General features: G+C 38.5%; 8 protein-coding genes, 13 long non-coding RNA genes and 2 other non-coding genes across 23 annotated transcripts, besides 1 other annotated feature; 11 read left to right on the top strand and 12 right to left on the bottom strand.

The window, feature by feature from the left end:
• Positions 1-33: 33 nt before the first annotated feature.
• SPOM_SPNCRNA.3900 lies at positions 34-353 on the top strand. Its single transcript, NR_193261.1, has one exon. It is a non-coding gene; the product is annotated as a non-coding RNA (long non-coding RNA).
• On the bottom strand, positions 141-842 carry SPOM_SPNCRNA.3899. Its single transcript, NR_193260.1, has one exon. It is a non-coding gene; the product is annotated as a non-coding RNA (long non-coding RNA).
• Positions 565-3,658, top strand: SPOM_SPAC1F7.11C (transcription factor). Its single transcript, NM_001019926.3, has 3 exons — positions 565-676; positions 767-849; positions 907-3,658. The coding sequence occupies exons 1-3, from the start codon at positions 584-586 to the stop codon at positions 3,077-3,079; spliced, it is 2,349 nt and encodes a 782-aa protein (NP_594497.1). The 5' UTR covers positions 565-583; the 3' UTR covers positions 3,080-3,658.
• SPOM_SPNCRNA.3898 lies at positions 1,656-1,876 on the bottom strand. The gene has a single exon (NR_193259.1). It is a non-coding gene; the product is annotated as a non-coding RNA (long non-coding RNA).
• Positions 3,558-4,580, bottom strand: SPOM_SPAC1F7.10 (hydantoin racemase family protein). Its single transcript, NM_001019925.3, has one exon. It carries the CDS (start codon positions 4,410-4,412, stop codon positions 3,696-3,698), a length of 717 nt encoding a protein of 238 aa, NP_594496.1. The 5' UTR covers positions 4,413-4,580; the 3' UTR covers positions 3,558-3,695.
• A 407-nt stretch (positions 4,581-4,987) lies between these two features.
• On the top strand, positions 4,988-6,569 carry dal2 (allantoicase). Its single transcript, NM_001019924.3, has one exon. The coding sequence runs from the start codon at positions 5,337-5,339 to the stop codon at positions 6,363-6,365; it is 1,029 nt and encodes a 342-aa protein (NP_594495.1). The 5' UTR covers positions 4,988-5,336; the 3' UTR covers positions 6,366-6,569.
• Positions 5,057-8,952: a sequence feature (RNA overlapping with rRNA (SPOM_SPNCRNA.3896) was converted to a misc_feature.).
• On the top strand, positions 6,856-7,227 carry SPOM_SPNCRNA.3897. Its single transcript, NR_193258.1, has one exon. It is a non-coding gene; the product is annotated as a non-coding RNA (long non-coding RNA).
• SPOM_SPRRNA.20 lies at positions 7,413-7,531 on the top strand. Its single transcript, NR_151410.1, has one exon. It is a non-coding gene; the product is annotated as a 5S ribosomal RNA (ribosomal RNA).
• A 1,027-nt stretch (positions 8,953-9,979) lies between the features above and the next one.
• snoR54b lies at positions 9,980-10,075 on the bottom strand. Its single transcript, NR_197122.1, has one exon. It is a non-coding gene; the product is annotated as a small nucleolar RNA snR54b (small nucleolar RNA).
• A 71-nt stretch (positions 10,076-10,146) lies between these two features.
• SPOM_SPNCRNA.3895 lies at positions 10,147-10,444 on the bottom strand. Its single transcript, NR_193257.1, has one exon. It is a non-coding gene; the product is annotated as a non-coding RNA (long non-coding RNA).
• Positions 10,445-10,506: 62 nt separating this feature from the next.
• On the bottom strand, positions 10,507-13,309 carry fio1 (Fe transporter/Cu oxidase Fio1). The gene has a single exon (NM_001019923.3). The coding sequence runs from the start codon at positions 12,740-12,742 to the stop codon at positions 10,874-10,876; it is 1,869 nt and encodes a 622-aa protein (NP_594494.1). The 5' UTR covers positions 12,743-13,309; the 3' UTR covers positions 10,507-10,873.
• SPOM_SPNCRNA.3894 lies at positions 10,865-11,479 on the top strand. Its single transcript, NR_193256.1, has one exon. It is a non-coding gene; the product is annotated as a non-coding RNA (long non-coding RNA).
• A 303-nt stretch (positions 13,310-13,612) lies between the features above and the next one.
• Positions 13,613-15,383, top strand: fip1 (Fe permease Fip1). The gene has a single exon (NM_001019922.3). The coding sequence runs from the start codon at positions 13,885-13,887 to the stop codon at positions 15,076-15,078; it is 1,194 nt and encodes a 397-aa protein (NP_594493.1). The 5' UTR covers positions 13,613-13,884; the 3' UTR covers positions 15,079-15,383.
• A 21-nt stretch (positions 15,384-15,404) lies between these two features.
• SPOM_SPNCRNA.243 lies at positions 15,405-16,569 on the bottom strand. Its single transcript, NR_150658.1, has one exon. It is a non-coding gene; the product is annotated as a non-coding RNA (long non-coding RNA).
• On the bottom strand, positions 15,824-17,531 carry hsp3105 (ThiJ domain protein, glyoxylase III; the record flags this gene model as incomplete). Its single annotated transcript, NM_001019921.3, has 1 exon — positions 15,824-17,531. One exon carries the CDS (start codon positions 17,529-17,531, stop codon positions 16,776-16,778), a length of 756 nt encoding a protein of 251 aa, NP_594492.1. The 3' UTR covers positions 15,824-16,775.
• Positions 16,555-17,853, top strand: SPOM_SPNCRNA.973. The gene has a single exon (NR_151366.1). It is a non-coding gene; the product is annotated as a non-coding RNA (long non-coding RNA).
• Positions 17,854-17,968: 115 nt separating this feature from the next.
• Positions 17,969-23,126, top strand: SPOM_SPNCRNA.3891. Its single transcript, NR_193253.1, has one exon. It is a non-coding gene; the product is annotated as a non-coding RNA (long non-coding RNA).
• On the bottom strand, positions 17,979-18,291 carry SPOM_SPNCRNA.3893. Its single transcript, NR_193255.1, has one exon. It is a non-coding gene; the product is annotated as a non-coding RNA (long non-coding RNA).
• Positions 18,392-21,411, bottom strand: cdc22 (ribonucleoside reductase large subunit Cdc22). Its single transcript, NM_001019920.3, has 2 exons — positions 21,381-21,411; positions 18,392-21,064 (listed from the first exon to the last, which is right to left on the bottom strand). The coding sequence occupies exons 1-2, from the start codon at positions 21,397-21,399 to the stop codon at positions 18,648-18,650; spliced, it is 2,436 nt and encodes an 811-aa protein (NP_594491.1). The 5' UTR covers positions 21,400-21,411; the 3' UTR covers positions 18,392-18,647.
• On the bottom strand, positions 21,860-22,237 carry SPOM_SPNCRNA.3892. The gene has a single exon (NR_193254.1). It is a non-coding gene; the product is annotated as a non-coding RNA (long non-coding RNA).
• Positions 22,557-24,310, bottom strand: rho1 (Rho family GTPase Rho1). The gene is made up of 2 exons (NM_001019919.3): positions 24,131-24,310; positions 22,557-23,799 (listed from the first exon to the last, which is right to left on the bottom strand). The coding sequence occupies exons 1-2, from the start codon at positions 24,199-24,201 to the stop codon at positions 23,262-23,264; spliced, it is 609 nt and encodes a 202-aa protein (NP_594490.1). The 5' UTR covers positions 24,202-24,310; the 3' UTR covers positions 22,557-23,261.
• Positions 23,314-23,895, top strand: SPOM_SPNCRNA.3890. Its single transcript, NR_193252.1, has one exon. It is a non-coding gene; the product is annotated as a non-coding RNA (long non-coding RNA).
• Positions 24,059-24,615, top strand: SPOM_SPNCRNA.3889. The gene has a single exon (NR_193251.1). It is a non-coding gene; the product is annotated as a non-coding RNA (long non-coding RNA).
• Positions 24,616-24,864: the final 249 nt, after the last annotated feature.

Genomic DNA, 24,864 nt, shown 5'->3' with positions numbered 1-24,864 from the left:
GAAACCTGCAGCTATATAATTATAATATTATAAAAAACTGCCATCCATCCAAAAATGGATGTCTGAATATTGCTGGAAAGTGACTCGAGATATCTCTAATACTAATAGAAAACTGACGCTTCTGTCAATTATTTTTTGCAAATGAACTTTATACATTAACTCCAGCAATTCGGTTCGCAATTGAGATTCTTGTCTGCTGGGTAGCAATATCTCACAATACCGATATGTCGAAATGAACATTTGAATCTCATATTTTCATGTCGAGTATGTCGAACGAGTCGCCTAAACACAAGAAATCCGTTTTTTAGGATTTCAATGAAAAGTTAATGACCGAATCTCAGATGCTTTTGTCGCAATGTGTCAGAAGCATCGCTGTTGCATGTTAAAACAAAGTGTTGGTTTTTGCTTCACTAGCACAGATGAACTATAATGAAAATGATCTTTCTAGTATATTTTAAAGATGTGTATAAGATGTAGATGTTTGACCGTGCATTTCCTATGCCTCGATGACTGGTTGGTTTTCTGCTTCACTGGGGTACCTCTCACTTCCAGCAAACTTTCTCCATCGACCCCGTCAGCTTAAATGTCCGCGTCTGGCAAAAAACCGGGGACAAAAGGAACGAAAAGGCATCGAAAGATCACTTCTTGTAGAGAATGCCATCGATTAAAACTAAAGGTAATTGATTGGCACAACGAAACATCAGAATTGATGCTTGTTGACTATTTTTTTTGATTTTGCCTTCTAACAGTAATTTCTTGTAAATAGTGTGATCGCGTTTGGCCCTGTGAGAACTGTAAAAAGAGAGGGATCCCTAATCTATGTCCCAATGGAATCCTTGTTTCCGTTAGGTAAGCTAACTGCATGCAATATGCTTGCCTGCATTTTTCACTAACAATAACATTTAGTGACAAATTAATTAAACTTCTTTTATCAAGGATTGATACTTTGCAGAATTGTGTTAAATCTGTTTCTCCAAATCATGAATCCTTAATCGTTTCCTCTGATGATCAAAAAATAATTGATGATATCTACGAGAAGTTTGGCGAAAAGCCCGCTGAAGATACCAAGGATGAAAATAGAAGTCAACCAATCCACGATCCTGATCATCCTACGTTGGAGGATGTGGCCCAGATGTTAGGTAAGCTAAAGGTGGGCTCTCATGGCTACTTCAATTATTATGGTGCCTCTTCAAGTCGCTCTTGCATACCTCAGCAGGACCCTAATTCCGAGGAGGAGGACACCTTCATGCAGAGACCTTTTTTGTATCCCGCGTCATCCTATAACTCGGCCTTGCACTGGAGCCATAGAATACCAAATATACTCAATCCCTCCACTTTATGTGACATGCTTCCTGTTCCTCAGTTCGCCGTGCGCTTGATGGGCTTGTACTTTGATAATGTCGGATGGAGCAGTCATATTATCCACCGTCCTTCATTTGAAGAAGCTTGTCTTAATTTATATTCTGCGGCCCCCGATCGTACAAATCCTCAGCCGCAATTTTTGTCTTTAACTTATATGGTGTTTTGCTTGGGAACATTATTCACATCCCCCGTATTGGTTCGCAATCGATATTCCCTCGCGCATGAATTTTTCCTTCGTGCCCAGCTTTGTTTTGACATATCAGTTTCCGGGTTTACGCCATCTTTGGATTCGGTTGTCGCCGTTATGCTTATGGCTCAATATTCGTATTTTTGCGATCGTCTTGAACGCACAAACTTTGCCTGGAATTGTATTGGTCTCGCTATTCGTTTGGCGGTTGCCATGGGTTTACATAGGGATGGTGAAGTATTCGAACTGAGTGCTTTTCAGTTACATATGCGAAGGCTTATTTGGTCTGAGCTCTTATTTTTTGATCGCATGCTTTCTATGAGTCTCGGTAGACCTTTTGCCATCAGCAATGACCAGACCAATGTCCATGAACCCTCCAATGTTTGTGACATACAAATCAGCTCTCAAAGCAACTGTATTCCAGACCCCTCTTATGAGCGTACCGAAGCGAGCTTTACCATTTTTAAAGCGAAACTTTCAAAAGTTATTGCCAGTGTCTTAGATCGTGCCTTCCGATTCACTCCCCCTAGCTATTCTGAAGTTGAAGCTCTTACCGAACAGTTCAAAGTTTTAGAAAATGAACTTCCAGATTATATGCGAATTTCCCGGGACACCCCCAACTTACCACCTATGGTCATCATTGAACAATATTCGGCTAAATTTTTAATTCAACAAGCTCTTCTATACCTTCACCGTCCCTGGTTTGTCAGGGCTGCTACTCGCAAAGAAGAACGTGAACATTACAAGTCATCTTTTAATCTTTGTACTTCGGTTTCCCATGAATTAATTCACAATCTTTATTCGTTGATGTGTCTTGTACCAGTAGAGCCTTTGAGGTGGTGGGTATTTCGGTTTCATTCTTTGAATGCCGGAATCATTCAAGCTGCATACGCTTTGTGTTTTCCTAATACCGATTATGCATTAACAGCTTATAATGATTTGCAATACATATGCCGTATATTTGAGCATTTGAAAGGCGGTTTTATGTTCAGTAATAAGGATTATGATTTTTTGATACAATTGAAATCCAAAGTTTTCAACCGATTTCAGCTTTCCAGTCAAGGTCTTACGCCTGAAGATTTAACGGAGGATGTCCCATTTTTGCATTTCAATGTTCCTTCTTCAAGACCAAATAGTAAATCTCCCGATGATTCTAGTATGAGGGCGGAGAAAGCTGCGCAGTTGGACGGACTTGGGCTGTCTTCGGATGATTTAAATACGGCTCAATCAGAAAATTTACCCATTTATGAACAAGAAAATCCACTTCTATTTGATTCACTATCGTGGCATGTCCCAAAAGACGATACACGGAATGATAAGTCACCACTTGTTCCAACGTGGAATGCTGATATGATGTTCGAAGAAGAACAAAAGCCCATTGTTCCTATTGATTTGTCTTCTATGCAGGATGATCAGGTTTCATCATTGACCACAAATGAAGAATTTGATCCTTTGAGTTCTTTCCAGGCTTCTCATTCTGGATCTAATTTTTGGACAAATATGATGAACGAAATGGGTATTCCGAAGTGATGAGAGATCTGAACTATGTGATTTTTTTATAATGACAATTGGCCGACTTGAGCCGGATGTATAAGAATTATCCTCATAAGCCGGCTAAAAAATACCTTGTTTATTATGTATTTTTTTTTGGTACGCAATTGTACTTGACGTTTTCTTTGTTTCGTTAGTTTTATGATGGTCGATAATTAATCTTTTACACTGTATAATGAGTAATCATGTTTCATTGTTTCGTTAACTTGGTTATACTATCCCCTTTTTTTTGAATTTCTGTTTTGGTTTGTGATAAAATTGTTATACCTATAGATGGAGAAGATACATTTTAGTATGTTTAAGAGCTCTGCAGCCATAACCTAATAATTTTGTTAAGTGGATATTATTTTGTTGACGATGACTATGAATCTCAAACCTGTTGTTTACTTCCGACTGACTTTTTATCCATACAAGATGAGCCAATATACGGATATCATTACAGAACTATTTAATCAACTATAAAAATGGTTTCATTTTATTAGAATAGATATTTACATTTGTACATAAAATAAGATTTTTGATAAATTATTGATAAAAAAAAAAACATTGATCATGCATTGTGTGTCGTCTAACAAAATAGAAAGTAATCAGCATATTAGTCGGAACCTACAGCTTGATACACACCCTGCTTTGAAGTGAACAAATTCATACGAACCAAAGAAGCTAACAGTTCAACCCCGGCCTTTGTACCGTCAATAATTGGAATATTGGGGCCAACGGCTTTTTCCAAAACATGGGCCATATGAGTCATGCCAGCACAACCAAGGCATATAACATCAGCACCCATTTCGTTAACAGCTCGAAGTGCAGTTCTTGCGAGCAAGGCATCGACTTCTGCCCTAGGCTTAGAATCTAGCTCCAAAGGTGCCAAGCCAGTGGATGCAATCCCAGCAAACACAGAATCAGAAATGCCCATCGCATGAATACCATCGGTGAGCAAAGGCTCGTAGCGTTTCGTGGTAGTCACTACTGATACCTTGCGTCCCAAAGACAATGCAGTAAGTATAGAGGCTTGCATGATACCGGTGCAAGGCTTTCGATATGTTTCACGAAGTGTAGTCACCAGAGGGTGATCCGAGTAGCAGGAAACAAGGAATGCATCAACCTGAGGAGGATGATCTTCGAAATACTTCATTAAAACTGCAGCGGATCGTACGCCGTCACTCACGCATTCGATTGCTTTTGGGCCCTCTGGTGGACAGGTAAGGTACTCCAGCTGCACGTTTGGAGGAGTACAGTCATCTAAGACCGATTTCACACTCTCGGTCATTTGGACCGTAGAGTTTGGATTGATGACAAGGATGCGAATCATTGGAGTTACAGAAATTAGCAATTGAAGAGGTTATATGTTATAACTGAAAATTCACATAAATTGCAATGAACAGTCGAAAGCACAAGGTTAAAAGTCAAGCAATTAAAGCCGTTTTTTTTTTCAAGGAAAAAAAAGAACATAGAAATAAGGTGTTTCAATAGTGGTGTTGGAAAACGAGATAAACGCAAACGACTTTCCGAAAAAAATAAGCTATCGACGATTACACGTGCCCGTCTCAATATATTTTTCCAAAAAAAGGTCGAAATTTCGGAGCCGAATTTTTAGCTTAGACAATCATCAAACCCTTTACAGTAGCTACTAATAGAATAAAATTGGTTTCACTGTCCACGGTGTTACTGATGAAGAAATTCGCAATTCAAGTATCGAGCGAAACAAAAAGTAATTCAAATTGTTTCATAAACAAGTTTCTGGGCTCTAATCATTTTATTGATTGATAATAATACTCGACTTGCTTGCCCTAACAATCGGTCTTATTAGTCACACCGAAATGTCGGCCACCGGTATATAGCCAAATGATAATGTTAAAACACAGGGTGAGGTACCACGCATAACTTACCATTAGCCAACTTGGAGTTATCCCTTGAATACAACTATAAATAAGCAATTGTATTAGTGCTTGATTTTGGCTAGAACAAGCCACGCAAAAACGACTTCAATTCCACGATACTTTCTTGTTTTCATTTACTATTACTTAAATTTTACGAGAATTGAATTCTATTTTTCTAATCAATTGATTGCAAATTACAACAATCGTTTAACCTTGGATTTCTGTTGATACGATTTCCTCTTCCATCTTCCCTTATTTACGTGTTCATACATATCCGAGTCCCTTTGCTCTGGAACCTCTAATTTCCTTTTTCTTTCTGTTTATTAGCATTCCCATCTTACTTTCTCTTTACGAAAATGTCAGTGGAAAACGTTGAACGACTTTCGCCTGAGCAGGCTGATGCCTTCTTTGGCCAGAGCAGCGTAGACCTCATCTCTCGAGCTCTTGGTGGTCAGGTGCTTGGGTGTAGCGATGATTTCTTTGCATCTTGCGAAAACCTCATCAATCCTGCGGACCCTATTCGCAAAGCCGGTGTATTCGTTGAAACGGGTGCCTGGTATGATGGATGGGAGACGCGTAGACACAATACCGCTCCTTGTGACTGGGTTATAGTTAAGTTAGGGCCTTCAAGTGGAAGGGTTACTGGCTGTGAAATTGATACTACCTTTTTTAACGGCAATCATGCTCCAGAAGTGAGTGTGGAAGCTGCTTTTTTACCGGAAGGTAACCCCGACGCCAAAACAAATTGGACCCCTATACTTCCTAAGCTTCCTTGTGGACCCACTCAGAGACATATCTATCGCTTTAAGGAGATACCACAGCAAAATTTTACCCATGTTCGTTTATGTATGTATCCTGACGGCGGTATAGCTCGATTCCGTCTTTATGGCAACGTTGTGCCTGTTTTCCCCGCCGATTTGGACGCTCGTTTGGATCTTGCTCACATGTACCTCGGTGGACTGGTTGTTCAATGTAGTGATCAACATTTTGGTAAGAAGGACAATCTCCTCCTTCCTGGACGTGGTGTGAACATGGGCGATGGTTGGGAAACTGCTAGAAGTAGGGAAAAGGGTCATGTTGACTGGGTTATTGTAAAGCTTGGCGCAAGAGGCTACATTGATGATGCTCTTATCGACACTAACCACTTTAAAGGCAATTATCCTAAAGAGGTCATCTTAGAAGCCATTGATTCTCCTGACCACATTCCTGGCCCCGATGCCCAGTGGGTTACGATTTTACCAGCTCGTAAGCTCGGTCCCCATATGGAACATGTCTTCACCAATCTTCAAAATAACTCAACCCCGATGACCCATGTGCGTATGATAATTATCCCCGATGGCGGCGTCAAGCGTCTTCGTATTTACGGACGTCGTGCTGCAAATTAGGGGATTTACTTTTTAATTATTCTTTTTTCTGTCTTATTTTATGTACCTAAGATTACCGGTTCGTTTCGCACATTATTTTTTCAACAAATTTTTAGTAAGACTTTTTTATGTATAATTAGACTAACGGCTTTATTTTTTTTAATCTTTTTTTATAGCTTCGTTAATATTATTTTGCATAATGACGAGACTAAACTTCAAAGCGCAAATTTCCTAGTTGGTTGTTAAAATAGCAATTCTTGTAAGTCAGTAAAAGACATCTTTGGTAATAATGGATTGCGACCCGGCGTTTTAGTTATAATACTTTTTTTTAAATTATTATGTGAGTCATAATAATTGTATAATGGACAAGGGGTGTCTGAATCAAATTAATGTTCGCATACTGGATGCTTATTTTAAAGCGCTAAAGCATGGTTATCAATTATTTTTACAACAAAAGGACATCTGATTATTTTAACTGCTTAAGATAACAGTAAAAATTGCGATGCTTAAATTGTTGTTGCATTCAAGGTAGTGAATTAGTTCACAATTGGTAAAGCAGAAAATGATGTTTACGAATTATTTGTACATAAATATGCAAAGGGAAATGTGGAAAAGAAGCAGCCAAAATTTCAGCATGCAGATAGATTGAGGTACTGATATTGCAGTGATTGCAATGGTTCAGAGAATTTGGAGTGTTTGATTGAAATTGAAAGGAAAGCGTATTCTGTAACGGCTTGACCTTGGGTATATGACGATGTATTTGGAGAATAATGTAAAAGGAGAAAAAGCGGTTATTTTATTTTCATAAATCATGGAAGTTGAAGCAAAAGGAAGAATTAGTCTTATACGTTAGTGAATCAATGGAATGCTTGGGTGATGAGATATACATAAAACGTAATTTTTTTTTTTTTTTTTTTTCAAACAAGATATAATTTTACATCAAAAGGATTTCGCGTCACACCATTTACTGGTAAACTTACTAGTAAATGATGCAGAGCAAAATACCATAAAGTAGCATGTTACAAGACATTGCTAATGATATATAACTTTTAAATTAATGAAGCAAATGTCTACGGCCATACCTAGGCGAAAACACCAGTTCCCGTCCGATCACTGCAGTTAAGCGTCTGAGGGCCTCGTTAGTACTATGGTTGGAGACAACATGGGAATCCGGGGTGCTGTAGGCTTCTTGCTTTTTTTGCTAGAAATAATACATTAGAAGATTGTGTGGTAATTCGCCCATTGTCTTCCTTCTATGGAAGAGATTGGTATTGCAGGATTTGAACAATTTAGCCATGTATTACTTCTTGCTGTTTAACTCAATTTCTCTATTGGACTTGTTTTTCAAAGCATATGCAAGGGATTCCTTTGGCTAAGGAGGTTCATCTTGTAAACTTTGCGGCAAGCAAGAATAATGGTGTACTCACAGGGATGCTGTTTAACTTGTGGGTAAACCACGGCATGGCAAAAGAATGAATGTAATAAAACGGTTTGAAACGGAAAGGATTTAATGATTCACGAATATTGTTTGCTAAAGCTGAAACAGTCGAGCTAGCTGTAAAACGCCAAAACGATCACGACGAGCCATGTCAGATACTATAACCATGAGCAAAGTCTAACTTAGTTTATTGTACGCTGAATTAACGCAAAGGAAACCAGAAGCTATGGAAATCGCATACGATAATTAAAGTCGAATAGCAGATTTCACGCATCTGGAGGGCGAAGGTAGAATAAGCAGCCAACGTGGAAACGTGAAAACTGGGATAAAATAGTAAAAATTTGAGAGGCGTAAAATAGCACTCATTACCCCATTCACAAAATCAAGGTTTTGCTGAAAATGAGTAAAGGCCCAACTAGAAGCAAGAAAGGAGAAACAAGAAAAAAAGTCGACTACTATACAAGAAATAGGATATTGAAAAAGAAAGAAAGAGATTGTTTGAAGGAATCAAGGACTGAGTGAATGCGTGAGGAAGGGAAACAGTATTTCACATCGACCCAACAAATTCTTTCCATCAAAAGATATACCAGTCCGATTCCCAAATGAAATGGTTTTCCGGAATATCCTTTTTTTTAGACTTGTCTACAGTTGCAAGCTAATATCATATATTGAGGAGAATGTGTTTATGCCATATTTACTTTCTGTCTGTAGCGTTTACATTGATGAATCTGATAAATTTCGGGTAACTGATTTATCTGATCTCGATCCAAATTATCAGACAAAGTCGGTTGACGTAGCCGACAATCCATGCGAGTCGCAAGTCCAGCTGTGGAAAAAGGCGTGGGTTTACAAAAATAGAGTAAAAGATAAAAAAAATTAGAAAGGAAATAAAGCAAAACGAGCCGAACCGAGTGGACAGTCGATTGAGTTCGATTCGATTCGATTTTGCTTAATTCGGATCGGATCGCACGGGAGCGGTGGGAAATGCAGCATTGAAAAATTGCTTCTTCTTCATTCCAGTACGCAACAGTTGTTTCCACATTGCAGTTTGTCCATCCAAACCATCGTCCAGTGACACGCACACATCCCTTGCACAAGCCGGTTGCTCAATTTACCAAGATGAGTGCAACATTTGAGAATGTTTGAGGCTGCAAGTCAGTCGCAAACTCGGAAGCGAATTACCAAAGGAGAGAAATAAATAACAAAAAAAAAAAAAAGGGAAAATAAAAAGATAATAAAAAAAACGAAAGAAACAAAACGCAGCAACGCAACGCATTGCACTGCATTTCACAATCTCGAGTAGTAAAGAAAAGAACAGGGATCAAAGACCCGTCGAACCAAGACAGCCAAAAGAAAGGGAAAACACAATTTCATAACATAAAGGATTACAATGCAATACTACGAAGTACAGTGAAAAAATAGGATTGTGTTATTATGTGTTATCGTGACTTATGGCGCATTAGTGTGTTGTGTCATAGGAAATGTCATGTCACATGAACGATCCCATCGCACTTTAACCCTAGGGGTCGAAGTAAGAAGAGAAATTCAAAAAAATAAAAAAATAAAAAAAAATAAAAAAAATAAAAAAAAATAGAAATAAATTTAAAAAAATAAATATATATAAATGATTAATTATTTAATTTATGAAATAACATTTCTATTTTTTTAAAACTTCGAATTCTTTTACAATTCCTCAATTCATGGCTTGTCACTTGTTGATTTCCTTTTTTCATCCATTAACAGCAAGATGGTGAATTACATTTATCTTAGTTAAGCACATTTCTTCTATTTCTAAATGTTTTCCTTCGATATATGTTGGACTGGACCTTGTTTTCATCAGTTTCTTTTTTCTTTTCTTCCCTTCCATCGGTAGTACTGTGCTTATCACAATGTTCAGCGCTATCAGATCAAGGTTAGGTAGGGCCAAAAACACCCAGTGGAAAAAGATGGTTTTCTACTTCCGTTCCTGAATCCGCTTTCCAACCTTCCTCATATAGTTTACAATCATCTTCTTTGTAACTCCCTTTTTTCTACCGCGGTCGCCATAACCCCTTTCCCTAATTTTTGCTGCTGCCGTGCACACAGAGCATTTCCGAGGTCAACCTATTTAGTTTGCCTTGGTAATCGCCAATTGTATCAAGTTTCCAACTCCTTGCAGACGGATGCAAATTGGACGGTGCGCATCCATTTCATTTCCTATCTGTTGCGTAAACGCCCTTTCTACCAAAGTAGGTTTACTATACAACAATCATTAGAACGATAGTTAGGGATTGATAAAATTATCAACATATTGCGATAACTCTTTCCAATATGGTAATAGTCAAAGGTACCACTGGCATTTGAGTAATGGTTTGATATGCATACGTTTTCAATGTTTTTACACCCATTCATGTTTTCAATTCATCTTTGTTTTATGACCATTTTACTCTTGTCTCTACTGTATGCTTGTTATTAAAAAGGTCGTCAAGGAAGTTACTGTTTGATTAATTTTTCGTTAGACAAGCTAATCAAGCATTTCTTGTCATCTCGAACGAATAAAATCGCTTACCGACACTTTCTACATGACAATTCTTCACTCTTTTTTCCTCGTGAGCAATTTTCGCTTTCGCTTTGCCCTTCTATTCGCTTTTTCTCGTACATTTGTATCTCGCATACTGCTGCTGCCTTTGCTTTGATCTACCTACCACAAAATATACTCATACCTACATGACAATAGAAAAACAATGGGGAAATTAAAAACTTTGATATTATGAAAAATGACTAATAGTAAAAAAAAAAATAAAGAAATCTTGCACTTTTTTCCAAATACAAAAATCCTTAAAGTATGTAAATAAAATGGAAAATATAGAAAAAAAAAATACAAACACACGCTCACAAAAATTCATTACTGGGGTTAGTCTTCCAGTAATTCATCGAATTGCATACACCTTACTTTGATCTTCTTCTTCTTAGGTGCTTATTAAGATAGTCGCGTATATCCGTTACTTCTTTTCCTTTCCTTTAAACAAACGTAAAACGGAGTAAAAAAAAAAGACACACCAACTGTAATTTTGGGGGTAGGAAACACATATTTTTCTTTCATCTCTTATTTTTATTTTATTTCATCTTTTCCTTCCACCACTTTCTCAACAGCTTTGTCAGTGTCCAAAAACATAGCTGCATTTTCCAATGCTGCCTCTTGCAGATCGTCATTCTCGTCTAACTCCTCCGTCGGCACTGGATGAATAGAGGCGCCGTAAAATATAATCGATCCCATGCCAATACAGGCTGAAATCACACATGCTGCCATTGTACCAATTGCCTTGCTAGTCCAGCCAGCTGGCATTTCACCGGGAGGAGACGGTGCACCAGACAAATCGGAAATATTCTTGTAGTTACCAGCACCATTTCCGATCGTTGGAACACCATCCAACATGCACTGCTCCTTCACAAAATCAGGACTGGAGATACTGGGTATCATCTCCGGTGCTTCAATAAACGTAGCTAATAAACCACTCTCCATATGCCATTCAATATGGCAATGAATAACCCAGGCACCTGGGTTATCGGCAATGAAACGAATGACAATGAAACTTCCCGGTTCGATTTCGACGGTGTCACGACGCATTGGATTGTCATAGTATGTGTGCGACTCTTGATCCGAGTACAGTCCGGCATTTTCTTCTCCACGCTCCAACACTTGAAAGGTGTGTCCGTGAAGATGGAAGGGGTGCTTTCCTGTATCGTGGTTGTCAATGATAACGTCCACCACATCACCATACTCGAAAATATATGCATTGGTATAGGGTCCATACGTGACGGGCTCCAAATTGTAGCCATCTACATTGGTGCTGTTGGCAATCATGATGGATGGGACCTTGGGGAACACATAGGATGAATCGTTGATTTCTGCATAGTTGGCACCGTCACCAAGGGTGAAAAAGTCAAACCATATGTTGATGGAATGATTGGATTCCGTGACATCCCAGCTATAGAGAGGATTCAACTCTGCGTCGTCGTAGGAATCGATTTCGTCAATGTCAGGCCCTAGATCGTATGAAGCATCTGAATTGTAAGAAAGCCAGGCCGTTACATTGGGGTTGTAATTGTCGGGAATCGTATCGAATAGCGACTCGTCCATGTAAGCGGTGATGGCATAGTTGCGATCGGTGGAATTCTTCGCTGTCACAAGCACACTGTAACGTTGAGCGACTGTAAGGTGGATGGAGCTAACCTCTTGAGGCTCTGTGTACTCGCCGTCCACTTCGATGATGGTCATGTTGTGATCCTCGATCATGACATCGTAGTTGTTGAAAGCGCCAATGTTGATGAAGCGCAAACGATATGTCTTACCAGGCTCCATGGCAAAAGTAGCGTTGGCAGTATCGTTGAAAAGACCGGTATCGGGGACTGGCTCGGCACCGGTGGGATTTTTCCAAGTTTTAAATTCATCGGGCACGAGAATGTTGAAAGGAGTATAGTACCAATCCGTCATGGAAATGATATACTCCTCATCGTAATCGTATGGCTCCTCCAACGCGTTGATGATAAAAGGGGTACGAAGGCCATCGGGGTATTGGGACATGTCGTGAGAATGAACCCAGTAGGTGCCATTCTGCAAAGCGGTATAGTTGTAGTAAAAAGTGGCACCAGGAGGAATTTCGCATTGAGTGCTTTGTGGCACTCCATCCATGTAAGGAGTGAACTTTTGAAACAAGCCATGAGAATGCAAAGAAGTAGTTCGATTATTGGCGAGGGAATTGGTCATCTTGATGATGACTTGGTCACCATAGTCGACGACAAGGGGATCGATGGGCCATTTGTTATTAACACCAATGACCCAGCGGGAATTTCCCGATCCATCAGGGTCGACGTCGTAAACGTCTGTGACATTCCATTCAAACAAGCGTTCCTTGGCGACGACGAAGCGAACGCATGTAAGAAGAAGGCCGAGAATGGGGAAGGAGAAAAATTTATTCATTATAGCGCGCAAGAGAGAAAAGAAGAATAAGGAAAGATATTAAAAAAAAAAAAGAACAGAAAAAAAAGAAATGAAAACAAAGAGAGAGAAAGGCAGAAAAAACAGCAGAAAAAAAAAGAAAGGGGGTGTACTTTTATCGCTACCGTTTGTCCAGTGATGGCTTTATAAGCAAGTCGTTTTTCAACAAAACCTACAACAAGTTGACTTGCGATTTCAACGTCGCTTTGACCAGCTATTGTTTTGCCTTTTGAAATTCTTGATCTGATATCTTTATACACTGACAAAGGCCCCCAACTTAATAACCACCAGCTTTCTTCTATGGCGATACGATACGATACGATACGATGCTATACCACGATATCGAACTGCACCCAACTAAATTCGCAACCACTTAGTGAGCTATTGTGGATCTTCTAACCAACTTTAATGGATCGGTTCGTCAAATCCTTAATTCGCAAAATCTTCTCACCTGCCTATATGTGAACGAGTCGAGCACCAAAGCAATCCAAACACAAGTCAAACACTACGCTACGGTAAGTTAAGTTACGGTACTTTGCGTAGAAAATCGAAATCCGCTCGCCCCACCAACCGAGTATATATAGGATGGAGGGTGTGGGTGGGGTCGCACCCTCCTCTTGACGCCATATCGGATAAAAATGAGATTGACCAGTTTGTCTCTGACAACAGAATAATTCATCAGATATGCTCCTTAGGGTAAGGCAAGATAGGACAGTTTTGGGGTCGGAGTTGGTGTCCACTTTGATCGGTTGCTTATCTACCAATCTGGACAAAAGTTATCAGATGTAATCCAGATGCCTGGAAGAAGTGGGTCAAACAGATTAAAAGGGCATGCTTCCCCCCGGCCTGTTTGCCCTAACGCGGTGAAAGGAACGAGACAAAGGACATTGGCCTGTGGCTTGAGTTTTGTAGTGGATCGCTTGAAACGACTGTACACTTGCACATTCAAAGTACATTACATTGCATTGAATTGAAAGGCATCGCACTGCATCGCATTCTATACCCGTTGACAAATTGTGGAAGGATACAATTCGTATTGAAAAGGTTTGAAATTTATTTCATTTTATTTTTTTCTCTCTCTCTCTCTTTCTTTCTTTTCTTCTCTTTTACCCACCTTCTCTACCATGGCAAAAGACGTCTTTTCCGTCGCTATCTTCTTCATCGTCCTTCGTGAGACCCTTGAGGCTTCCATCATCGTCTCAGTCTTGATGTCCTTCATCTCCCAAACACTCATGGATAAAGATGGAAACGTGACGGATCCAAAACTAAAGCGAAAATTTATGCTGCAGGTTTGGATCGGTTCGTTTACTGCTTTGTTCATTTGTTTAGCCATTGGCGGTGGCTTTATCGGTGCTTTTTATGCCCTCGACAAAGATATTTGGAGTGGTTCCGAAGAAATTTGGGAAGGTGTCTTCTCTCTCATCGCTGTCGTCTTGATCACCGTAATGGGGTTCGCTATGCTTCGTGTCTCGCATTTACAGGAGAAATGGCGCAAGAAACTTATGAAAAGTATCGCCAATCGCAAGGCCAAAGGTATCTCCAATTGGGGTAAAAAGTATTCCATGTTTCTCCTTCCCTTTTTCACCGTTCTGCGTGAGGGTTTGGAAGTCGTCGTCTTTGTCGGTGGTGTCGGTTTGGAAACACCTGCCACCGCTTTCCCTCTTCCAGTCATTTGCGGTCTCATCGTTGGTTGTCTTATCGGTTACTTTATCTATCGTGGTGGTAATGTGATGAACTTGCAATGGTTCTTGATTGCCTCAACATGTATCCTCTACCTTATCTCCGCCGGTCTTATGTCCAAGGCCACCTTTTACTTTGAAATGAATAAGTGGAATCATCAAACTGGTGGTGATGCTGGTGAGCTCGGTGATGGTCCCGGTTCCTATCCCTTCAAATCCGCCGTTTGGCACGTCAACTATGGTAATCCAGAGATGAATTCCAATGGTGGTTACATGATCTTCAATGCCATTCTAGGTTGGAACAACACTGGTACCTATGGTTCCATCCTTAGCTACATCATCTATTGGCTTTTCGTAGCCTTCATCATGTTCCTCATGTGGTACAAGGAACGTCGTGCTGCAAGACTCCTTATTGCCAAGCTCGGCGACAAAGTTGTCGACTTGGAGGCTGCCTCTTCACACACTCCCGTGCAATCCTCCTCCTCTGAAGATGAATTCAAAATCAATTCTCCTACCGATGATAAAGGCGACAAAGCCATCGATATCGTTACCGAAGTTCGCGAGTCTTCTTCTCCCGTCGAAGAACATAAAGACGACAAAACTGTCGATGTCATCAATGAAATTCGTGAGTCTCATTAAAGTAGTCATGCTTGAACGAAAAATCTTGTTATTCTTTTTTTCCCCTCCTTTCCCAAATTCCCCCTACAATTGATTTTGTTTCTCTTTGCAAATGAACCCACTACTGATATCTCTCTTTGCATTCGTTTGCTGTTTTTGCTTAATGTCACCTTGTATGGGTAAATTCTTCCCTCCCCCGGGTCTTCCTGATTTTCTTTTTTTTTTATTTGGGTCCTAACTTTCAATATTTCCCTTTTATTCTTTTCCTAATTTAGTCAAAGCACAGGTTGTTTTAATAATTCATTTCTTTAATGCATATCTATCTATCTATCCATCCATCCACCAATATATATGTACCCACTTATGTATATGTATATGTACAAGTTTCTCACACTTTGTCAAGTTTTCAAATGTCTTTCTAGTTTATTAATCTTCACTTACAAACCTAACAAGTAAAAGCCGTTGTTTTGATGTGTGCATTGACTTACAACACTTCAAATCCATCTTTACCATATTTGTTCCCCGTAATACTCATTATGAGCAAAATTTTAATAAAAGACTTAAAAACAACCAGCAAAAACTTTACTTAGTCTTTAACAGATCGGCCATGTGCGTATCTTTGTAGCTTAATTAAATTTACACATGCGGAAAGAATCTGATATTTCATAATCTCAATAAGCTCGATATCTCTTCAAGATAGTGTGATTCCTAGTTTAAAGTTGTTTTAGCTAAACAGCTGATTTTTTTGTTTATTTGGATTTTAAGGGTTCATTCTATTTAATCAGATGATTTATATGATTAGCTTCGTTTAAATAAAATTTAAATGCCATTAGACAATCGTCTGCTAATCTGATGAAGCAAAGGCATATACACCGGTATTAACAATGAAATTGAACTTTTCATAAATAAATAAATTCATATTTTCACACCAATGTCCCTGTCAGTCCATTAAAATGCAGGGCACATCAATGTCTGTCGAAAATGTTAGGATATTGAAATAGCAAACGAGGTATTTGCATATGATTCCTTGGTAGCGTTTTATTCTCTTTCACAGAGGCGGTAGAAATAATTCTTATTCAACACCAATCCTCAAATAAAAGGAACCGAAAATGAAAAAAAAGAATTCATTAGTAACTCGGCATTATACTTGGTATAAATAGGTAAAAAAAAAATAGAATGGATTGCGATTTCCCGCATGGAAAACACCCTAACAATAAGAAAACTCAAAGTTGGACTTTTCTATCTTCTTTGAAATAAGAAATCATAGATTATGTTTCGCAGTTGGATATAGTAGTTGATGATCCCGAAATACAGGGTAAAATGCAAAAACGAAAGTTATCCCAAAACTGCATAGAGAAATTTAATAGATTATTATACTCATTTCCAAAATCAAATCCGCCTTGTCCCATTCGTACAGAGATAATTTCCAACGAACATCCCCAATATCTCAAATTTCAGTATATTTGTGCATATACAAAGCATGAGAATATATATAACTTTAAATACAAACATATGTACTCGGTATCAAACCGAAAAGTCTCTAGATTGTACAAAAAAAAAAGTGCAACAAAATTAATGCCAAAATAATTTTTATAATAAGCGTGAAATTAATAATTACAGTTATCGATTAACCAATGGTGCCATTTCAAACATTAGAAAAAATAAAAAAAATGTGAGAATCCCAAAACACGATCGGTTTTCCAAAAAAGAAATTTTGATCATCCATCATAATTTAACACAGCCCTCACCGCTTCCATTGCTACACCTTTGGCACTATTTGTATTCGATCCAGTAAACAGCTGCCCATCCTCCACAATGAAAGGGTCCTCAACGTATACAGGAGGAGATTCAAAAATGGCGCCAATGTTTTCGGCAATGTGACCAAAACTATAGAAATTAAGACGGTTCATCACATTCAAGACACCATTTTGGACTTCATCCTTCCAAGTGCAACCGGTCACACGGCGGTTCGTACACAAAGCTTGCCCATCAGAATTCGTCGTGTAAGCCAAGGCAATGTTAGCTTGTGCAACGGCGCATATAATTCCTTTTGTTTCATAAAACCGATACAAAAAGTCCTGTACAACTTTGGCATGGGGGAAATCAAAAGAACAGCCATATCCTCCAGGTATATAAACAATCACATAGTCCGAAGGATTCAATCGATCCAGTCTTGCGATATTCTTTAATTTCTTCATCAAAGAGCAATCAGGATTAGAAAATATTGATTGTGTTTCATCCACTATCGCCGGGTCTCGAAAGGATTTATCGTCAAATCCATAATCCCCAGTATCAGACGCAATTACTATGTCAAAACCATTTTCTTCAAATACTTTAAACGCTTCATATAAGTCTACTACATTCACGCCAGTGTTATCTCCATCATCATAAAAAGGGCCATAATAGCTATTCAGCAAGAAAAGTACTTTTGGTTTTTCCGACGTCTCTCCTGCTGCTTCATGTCGTTCATCCATTTTTTAATTCAATTTTCAATACAATTCAATGTCGCAAATTTGGGTTATCAGTTAAAATATCCTCGTTATATTTTAAAAATTAAGAAAAGGGGATATTTATCTGATGAAAAGTTATGTGATCAAACTGTCAGGAAATGTCCCTCAAGATGATTACACGAGTCTCAAAACTTATTATCTTCAAATGCGAGTTATTTTGAGCCTTTCAACGATCCTCTCGAAGCAATTTATGTGTACGCCTCCAGCACGAATCACGATGACATGCTTTTTAATTAAAATTACTACTTACTTTTTAAAATTATTCTACTAAATATAAAAACCTGCATAATGTAATATTGAAGCAACTATTTCATAAAGTATTTCCATATCAAGTTTTCTCCTAATAATGATATTGCTATAAACATCGTACTTCAGTTATTGAAAATACTTTCAACTGAAATGGTTAATTAATTTCGTACGGTTAAAATAATTTGTTTAAGTCATGCATGCTACATGATATCCTGTTTATCAACAATCAAATGAGCGACTTATCTCACTCCATTGCGTGCATTTGGTTTGACTTCTTTAACAAACACGCAGTTGCACTTTTCAAACGATCTACTTGAAAAAGGTAATAAAACACATGCTATAAAGATTTACGATGCCACAAATATTAAACCATTTACCATACCTCAATTTAGCCCGTTAACCAGTGAATAAACAAATACCACCTTACCCGTTTACACAAAATGAGGAACATCAGAAGCACTTACAAATTTTTTTATGAAGTATCTTTATCGAATGTACATCTTCCCTCGTACAAAATTTACAGTCTCATGTCTACAAATATACCACGTCGATAATGCATTGCATTAATCAAGAGACAAAAAGTAACTTATATTATTGGGAGTTTTTAAAACCCCGGAAAACATCAAAATTCCAGAAAATTCGTAATCTAATTTATGTATTAGAACCATTCTGAGCCTGCTCACTAGAATGGAAAACCAAGGTTGAATTTAAGACACAATTATGTATGTCGACAAATGAAAAGAATATTGAATAAAAACATTAAAAGAAACAATAAAATGTAGGATATTAAACATGGATGGGATTTAACAAATCCATTTTTGCAACAGTAAATTAGGCTGAGCACATTTCGCAAGCCTCAGGGTTCTTGATGGAGCATGCGAGCACTTTTTCATTATAAATGTCAATCTCTTCTTTAGTGGGCTCTGCAGAAATTTCAGCCTTTCCATTCTTTATAACTGGCTTCTTATTCTCTTCATTAGATTCTTCATTACGAGCGCGCAAGGCCACAGGGTCGACCGTAAATTTGATAGCAGCAGAAGCAGCCATAGTACGAAGATAGTACATTCCAGTCTTAAGACCCTTCTTCCAGCCATAAAAGTGCATACTAGTAATTTTTCCGTAGGAAGGATCCTTCAAGTGAATGTTCAAACTTTGGGATTGATCAATGAATGGGCCACGGTCGGCAGCATAGTCAATAACAGTCTTTTGACTAATCTCCCATACGGTTTTGTAAAGATCCTTAAGGTCTTGAGGAATTTCAGGAATCGCTTGGATGGATCCATCAAGCATAACAAGTTTGTTCTTCATGTCCTCATTCCACAAATCACGCTCAACGAGATCCTTCAACAGCCATGGATTGACAATTTGGAATTCACCAGAAAGAACACGGCGTTGGTACATGTTAGAAGTATATGGCTCAAAACACTCATTGAAACCAAGGATTTGAGATGTTGAAGCAGTAGGCATTGGTGCTACTAACAAAGAATTACGAATTCCGTGTTTAGCAATCTTTTCCTTCAACTCGGCCCAATCCCAAAGATCGGTGGGATTAACGTTCCACATGTCATACTGTAAAATACCCTGGGATGCAGGAGATCCTTCATAACTCTCATATGTACCCTCTACCTGGGCAATCTCGCAAGAGGCCTCAAGGGCTGCGTGGTAAATTGTTTCGAAGATTTGGATGTTTAGCTTCTTGGCACCTGCAGATTCGAATGGTAAACGAAGAGCGAAGAAAGCATCGGCAAGACCTTGAACACCCAAACCAACGGGACGATGGCGCATATTGCTACGGCGAGCTTCAGGAACAGGATAATAGTTAACGTCGATAATCTTGTTGAGGTTACGAGTAACGACCTTCACGACATCGTGAAGCTTTTGGAAATTGTACTTTCCGTCTTTAATAAATGTGGGCAAAGCAACTGAAGCAAGGTTACAAACAGCAACTTCGTCAGGAGAAGAGTATTCAACAATCTCAGTACACAGGTTTGAGCAGCGAATAGTACCAACATTCTTCTGATTGGACTTACGGTTGCATGAATCCTTATACAACATGAAAGGATTACCAGTTTCAACTTGTGATTGAAGAATGGCGTACCAAACTTTTTGAGCAGGTAATGAACGACGACCACGGTTCTCCTTCTCATACTTTTCGTAGAGGGCAACAAACTCGTCACCCCAAACATCTGCCAAACCTGGAGCCTCATTGGGGCAGAAGAAGGTCCATTGCTCGTTACGTTCAACACGTTGCATAAACAAGTCAGGAATCCACAAGGCATAGAACATTTCGCGTGCGCGGAAATCCTCGTTGCCATGAGTCTTTCGAAGTTCTAAAAAGTCCATAACATCGGCATGCCAAGGCTCCAAATAGGCTGCAAAGGCACCAGGACGCTTATTACCTCCTTGGTCAACATAACGAGCTGTGTTGTTGTAAACACGAATCATGGGGACAATTCCGTTGGAAGTACCATTAGTTCCAGCAATATACGAACCGGTTGCTCTAATGTTGTGAATATTAATACCAATACCGCCAGCGGTCTTGGAGATCATAGCACACATCTTGAGTGTGTCGTAGATTCCTTCAATAGAGTCGTCTTTCATCGTAACGAGGAAACAAGAAGAGAGTTGGGGACGAGGAGTACCGGCATTGAAAAGAGTTGGTGAAGCATGGGTAAAGTAGCGTTGAGACATCAAATTGTATGTTTCAATAGCAGCTTCAATGTCCTCACCGTGGATACCAACGGCGACACGCATAATCATATGCTGAGGGCGCTCAGCAACTTTGCCGTCGATACGCAATAAATAAGAACGCTCTAAAGTCTTGAAGCCAAAGAAATTGTAAGTGAAATCACGATCGTATATGATAGCACTATCTAATTCGTCCTTGTGTTTCATTACGATATCGTAGATTTTGTCAGAGATCATGGGGGCAGGCTTGTCTGTTTTGGGATTTACATAGTCATGAAGCTGTTGAACGACAGTTGAAAACACCTTCTCGGTTTGCTTATGCAAGTTGGAAACAGCAATTCTAGCAGCCAAAATAGCATAATCAGGATGCTTTGTAGTCATAGTCGCGGCAGTTTCAGCAGCTAAATTATCCAATTCAATAGTGGTAACACCGGGATACACACCAGAAATGACTTTTTGAGTGATTTCGACGGGATCAACATGATCGGAATCAAGGCCATAACAAAGCCTCGAAACACGAGCAGTGATTTTGTCAAAGGCCACTTTCTCTTGACGTCCGTCTATACAGTTAGTACATTATTGCTTTTCGATTCAATGTCAACAGTCAGTCAATTTTGAATACAACGCCACCAGCAACGAATCTGTCAGCAATCAACCGAACACTTGGAAGTAGAGCAAACGGCTAAAAGAACATTTGCTTAAACATCTCTGCACACAACAAACAGTGAATACTGAATGACACGCTTAAACAAATAGAAAAATCTCAGTTTCTTTAAACATTTACTCCCCAGTAAAATCACGACATTTTTCGAAACGGCAACGTTGTAACAAAATTTCTACTAATCTTCTAACTGTATTTTATTTCCTGTTTCATACCTCTTTTGTATACAAACATCGTGTTTGTTCTAGTTTGTAAGGTGGTAAATACCGGGAATATTTATAGTAAATGAAAAACGCGTTCAGACGCGTCACGCTAATATAACGTGATGCCGCGTCGCGTCATCCGAACTTTAAGTCATGTTGATCAATGTAAATAAATAAAGCTAAGAGTGGAAACCGGATCATTTTTGTAGCTCTACTATATCTAAAAGACGTTAATTAAGACTTGCTAAATAGATTTATCTTTTTCACTTCTGAACATCAAAGTTCCGCTAAAATAAGTCCGACTTTTAAAAATTAAAAAAATATTTTTTTAAAAAAACGCGATTAAACATGTTGAAGTGGTCTGACCTGATACAATACATTCAACTGTTACATTTATCTTTTATTAAACATAAAAAAAGTGTTTATAAATACTCTGTTTACGACTGAATGTAATAAATTAAATATTTATTTACGCGTCTCAATTGCAACGCGACGCGACTGTTTACATAAATTAAACACGCGGTCCAACCCGACTACCAACCTGCTCTATGAGATTGAACTACTAATTTCTCTAATATATCTAGATATCAATTTCCCCTTGTTCTTTATATTACTTTTTGATGTTGTCAATTACCTGTTGGAGAAGATCATAACATACAATTGATAAAGTATTGTTTCCTTGATTTATAAATTGTAAAGCTAAGTTGAGTTAGCTTTTTTGTTAAGACCTCTCAACTTTTAGATTTAAGATTTTGATTCCCATTTCTGTTGTAATATGTAACCTTACTAATGCTTTACATTAAAGCATGAAGATTTCGACTCTGCATTTTACTTATAAGCACTATAAAAGGTACACATAGAGATAGACAAACAGCTTTTAGTAGCTACAAAAACTTTGTTCTTTTCCCTTTAATTCACTATTTGCTCCCTCGCAATTATCCTTTTTTTTAGGTAAAGTCAACAATGCTTATATCTTCATCTGATAATCTTGCCTGTAGACAGAGTGAAAATCAAATGGTAATACAAATGCATAGATAGAATAACAACGGTCACCTTCAAAACATGAAATTGCAAACATTGGTATGCTTGACGTAAAGAGAATGAGATATAAACAGTGTGCAAATTTCCGCAAAATACAAAATGTTTAAACCATCAACTACGGCTATCTGCTACTTCGACTATCAACGTGTATAAAAATACCAAGCGCCTGTATACCAGCAAGGTTATCAACAGAGATAATGTCGCTTCAATTTTCTACAATAATTCTAGTGCAAAATTGGAGACCCAGCTAAAGTTCCACGATAATAAGCAATTACGTGCTGTGAGAAAGCTTATAAAATATTCGGGTTTTGATCGAGTTTCAATCGAGGTGTATATTCTTTAAATTACCGATTTATAAAAATTTACCAAGTCCTTTGACTAGGTAGAAAGGATAATAATGATGGCAATCCTTAACAAAAGAAACAAGGTATTATAGGAAAAATAAAACCATGCAATAACAAGGCAATAAGGGAAATTTTCTTCAAACTAATAGCGAAGAGTATAGCAAAGTAAGCAAAGACTGAAAACAAGACGCATACTCCTTGCAGGTGCCTATACGTTGCAGAACAGTGAGGGGAAATGGTAGAACAGCTATATGAAATGCGCTTAAATCATTGCCAAGCTGACTAAATGGCACGACTTGAGGTAAGTAAAAAGGAAAGAATGAGAGGATATAATGACTATGTAACATGATAGGCCACACAATGCAAAACTCCCACCAAGGTGAAGGTGAAATAAAAATCAACATAAGTCGAAAAAATACGGAAACTTGTTGAATGTGCTTCGACTGAAGAGATGTATAAAAACAGAAAAGATAAATTCTCTAAGTTAAAAAATTTGGAAACAAGCTGTTTACAACAAGATACAACGCTTCTTCTTCTTAGTTCCACTAGAGGGCTTCACTTTGGGCTTGTGTTTGAGCATAGCAGCACGAGTGGCTGATTCAAAAACCTCACGAACACCTTCATTCGTCTTGGCAGAACACTCAAGGTATTTGTAAGCACCAATCTTCTGAGCTACTGCTTGACCTTCTTCTGTGGTGACGGGATGCTGATTAGTCTTGGATAACTCCTCAATAATTTTTGGGTCGTTACGGAGATCAGCCTTGCAAGCGACAAGCAAAATAGGAAGACTGGAACAGAAATGGAGAACCTCGGAAATCCATTTTTCTTGAACATTGTCAAGAGAATCGGGAGAATCAACAGCAAAGCAAATAAGGATAACATGTGAGTCAGGATATGACAAGGGACGTAGACGGTCGTAATCTTCTTGTCCAGCCGTATCCCAAAGAGCCAACTCAACGTGGCGTCCATCAACCTCAACATCAGCTACATAATTTTCAAAAACAGTGGGAACATAGACCTCGGGAAAGGTTCCTTTAGAAAATACACTATAAAGAAAAATGTTAGAAGTTGTATAACAATGACACAGACTCGTGAAACATTGCAGATAAGCAAGCAAAGAGTAAGTAGAAATACAGGGTACGGAGTGCAAATTAAATCCTCGGAACATTTATTAAATGTAATCTAAACCCCATCTAAGTCTCATTTCTATGGGGATTCTTTCATTATTTTCTTGAGGCAATGAACATGCTTACGGAAATAATTTTCTTCTCCAGCCATGCTAAGCAAGAGATGTAAACCCTTGCCAATTTAAAACAGGCCCAAGCAACTACTTTACCCTTCTACTACCTTTCCGACGCTTGCACCATTTTTACTTACATTAATAAGCATGTTTTACCACATGCACCATCTCCCACAATAACGAGCTTTCTGCGAAGTTCTGTCGCCATCCCTAGATTTGTTTACTTTCTCCTGCTCTAGACAGAAAAATTTCGACGTAAATAAACGTTTTTCGACTCAAATTCTGACACCGCTCTTTCCTTCGATGTGGCAGTGGTTAGCTATTTACTAGGCTGTCAGCGGCTCATGTAACAACGAAAGGAAAGAAGGAGACGCTACTACACTTCACTAAATCTCGTTACTTTGCCCTAGCGCTCTTATAGATGAACCCTTTGAGTATGTATGGACGAGGCTGAGCCTGTACAGAGTGTAAAGTGCAATTAAAACAGTTTTATTACAAAAAGATTGTCTCCACTCCGACTTGATGTCAACAGACGTTTTTTTGTTTGAATCACAAACGCCAAAAAAAGCAGAAACCAGCGGAAAAATTTCGTTAACGTATTCAGTTTAGTCATAATATTCGAAGATAACGGAACGCATTTAATCCGCTTATCCTATTTTAACGTACACACTTTATTTCAGTATTTTATAAATAATAAACATAGCAGGAATATAGAAACTTTTGGAAGAGACATAAAGAAGCAAAGCTTCGTATAAATAGCTATAATTATAATTGTATACTCATAAAATTAAACAGCATTCTATTTGTAAAATGCAAATGTGAGATGAATTCCTAAATTCAAAAAGCGGCAATTTTTGGTGCCGAAAAATAA

This window comes from Schizosaccharomyces pombe, assembly GCF_000002945.2.
Source record: "Schizosaccharomyces pombe strain 972h- genome assembly, chromosome: I".
NCBI lineage: Eukaryota > Fungi > Ascomycota > Schizosaccharomycetes > Schizosaccharomycetales > Schizosaccharomycetaceae > Schizosaccharomyces > Schizosaccharomyces pombe.
The sequence above is the reverse complement of the archived record's forward strand: the minus strand, read 5'-3'. Positions and strand labels throughout refer to the sequence as shown.